The sequence below is a fragment of the Seriola lalandi genome, unplaced genomic scaffold (genome assembly GCF_002814215.2).
Source record: "Seriola lalandi dorsalis isolate HSWRI2012SDOR001 ecotype SW California unplaced genomic scaffold, Sedor1 jcf7180002054564, whole genome shotgun sequence".
NCBI classification, from domain to species: Eukaryota; Metazoa; Chordata; class Actinopteri; order Carangiformes; family Carangidae; genus Seriola; species Seriola lalandi.
Window position 1 is genome coordinate 613534 of NW_019525117.1, and position 817 is coordinate 614350.

The 817-nt window shown below is 48.8% G+C and overlaps 1 protein-coding gene across 1 annotated transcript in view; it reads right to left on the reverse strand.

The window, feature by feature from the left end:
- Positions 1 to 817, reverse strand: part of LOC111662537 (uncharacterized) — a 43470-nt gene that overhangs the window by 33294 nt on the left and 9359 nt on the right. Inside the window, exon 7 of the mRNA XM_087176668.1 lies at positions 47 to 124. Coding sequence (XP_087032794.1) covers positions 47 to 124 — 78 coding nt within the window. The remainder of the gene's footprint in view (positions 1 to 46; positions 125 to 817) is intronic.

Below are 817 nucleotides of genomic sequence, written 5' to 3' on the forward strand. Positions count from 1 at the left end.
ACACACACACACACACACACACACACACACACACACACACACACACCTTTTATCTTCAGCCACTCATCATCAGTGAAGAGCCTCTGGTAACTTTGTTCTGTGTTGGACACAAACAACAACATGAGATTAAAACATTAAAACAACATTTATGATCAATTCACAACAAACTGAGTTCACTTCTACTCTGACCTTTGACCTCAGTCTCCTGCTCTGACCTTTGACCTCAGTCTCCTGCTCTGACCTCTGTCTCCTGCTCTGATCTCTGACCTCAGTCTCCTGCTCTGACCTCAGTCTCCTGCTCTGATCTCTGACCTCAGTCTCCTGCTCTGACCTCTGACCTCAGTCTCCTGCTCTGACCTCTGACCTCAGTCTCCTGCTCTGACCTCAGTCTTCTGCTCTGATCTCTGACCTCAGTCTCCTGCTCTGACCTTTGACCTCAGTCTTCTTCTCTGATCTCTGACCTCAGTCTCCTGCTCTGACCTCAGTCTTCTTCTCTGACCTTTGACCTCAGGTTGACACTGTTCCATATTGTGATGAATAAATACTAAGTGAGCACGTACAGCTCCTGTGATTCCTCCACCATGGTGCTAGCTGACCTCACAGGGTCCAGACTGACACCATTGATGTGAGGGCAGCTGACAGCCAGCTGAGGATTCATCTGATTGGCTAAATGATGTGAATGTATGAGCCCTGTGTCCAGGCTCCGTCTGACAGGTCACATGTTCACTGAGTGAGGATGAGGCTTTTCTCTAAGTGTGTGGAGGCTCATGTTGAGGCTGCAGCAGTGAGACAGTGGAGGTTCTCTCATCAGGTGAAG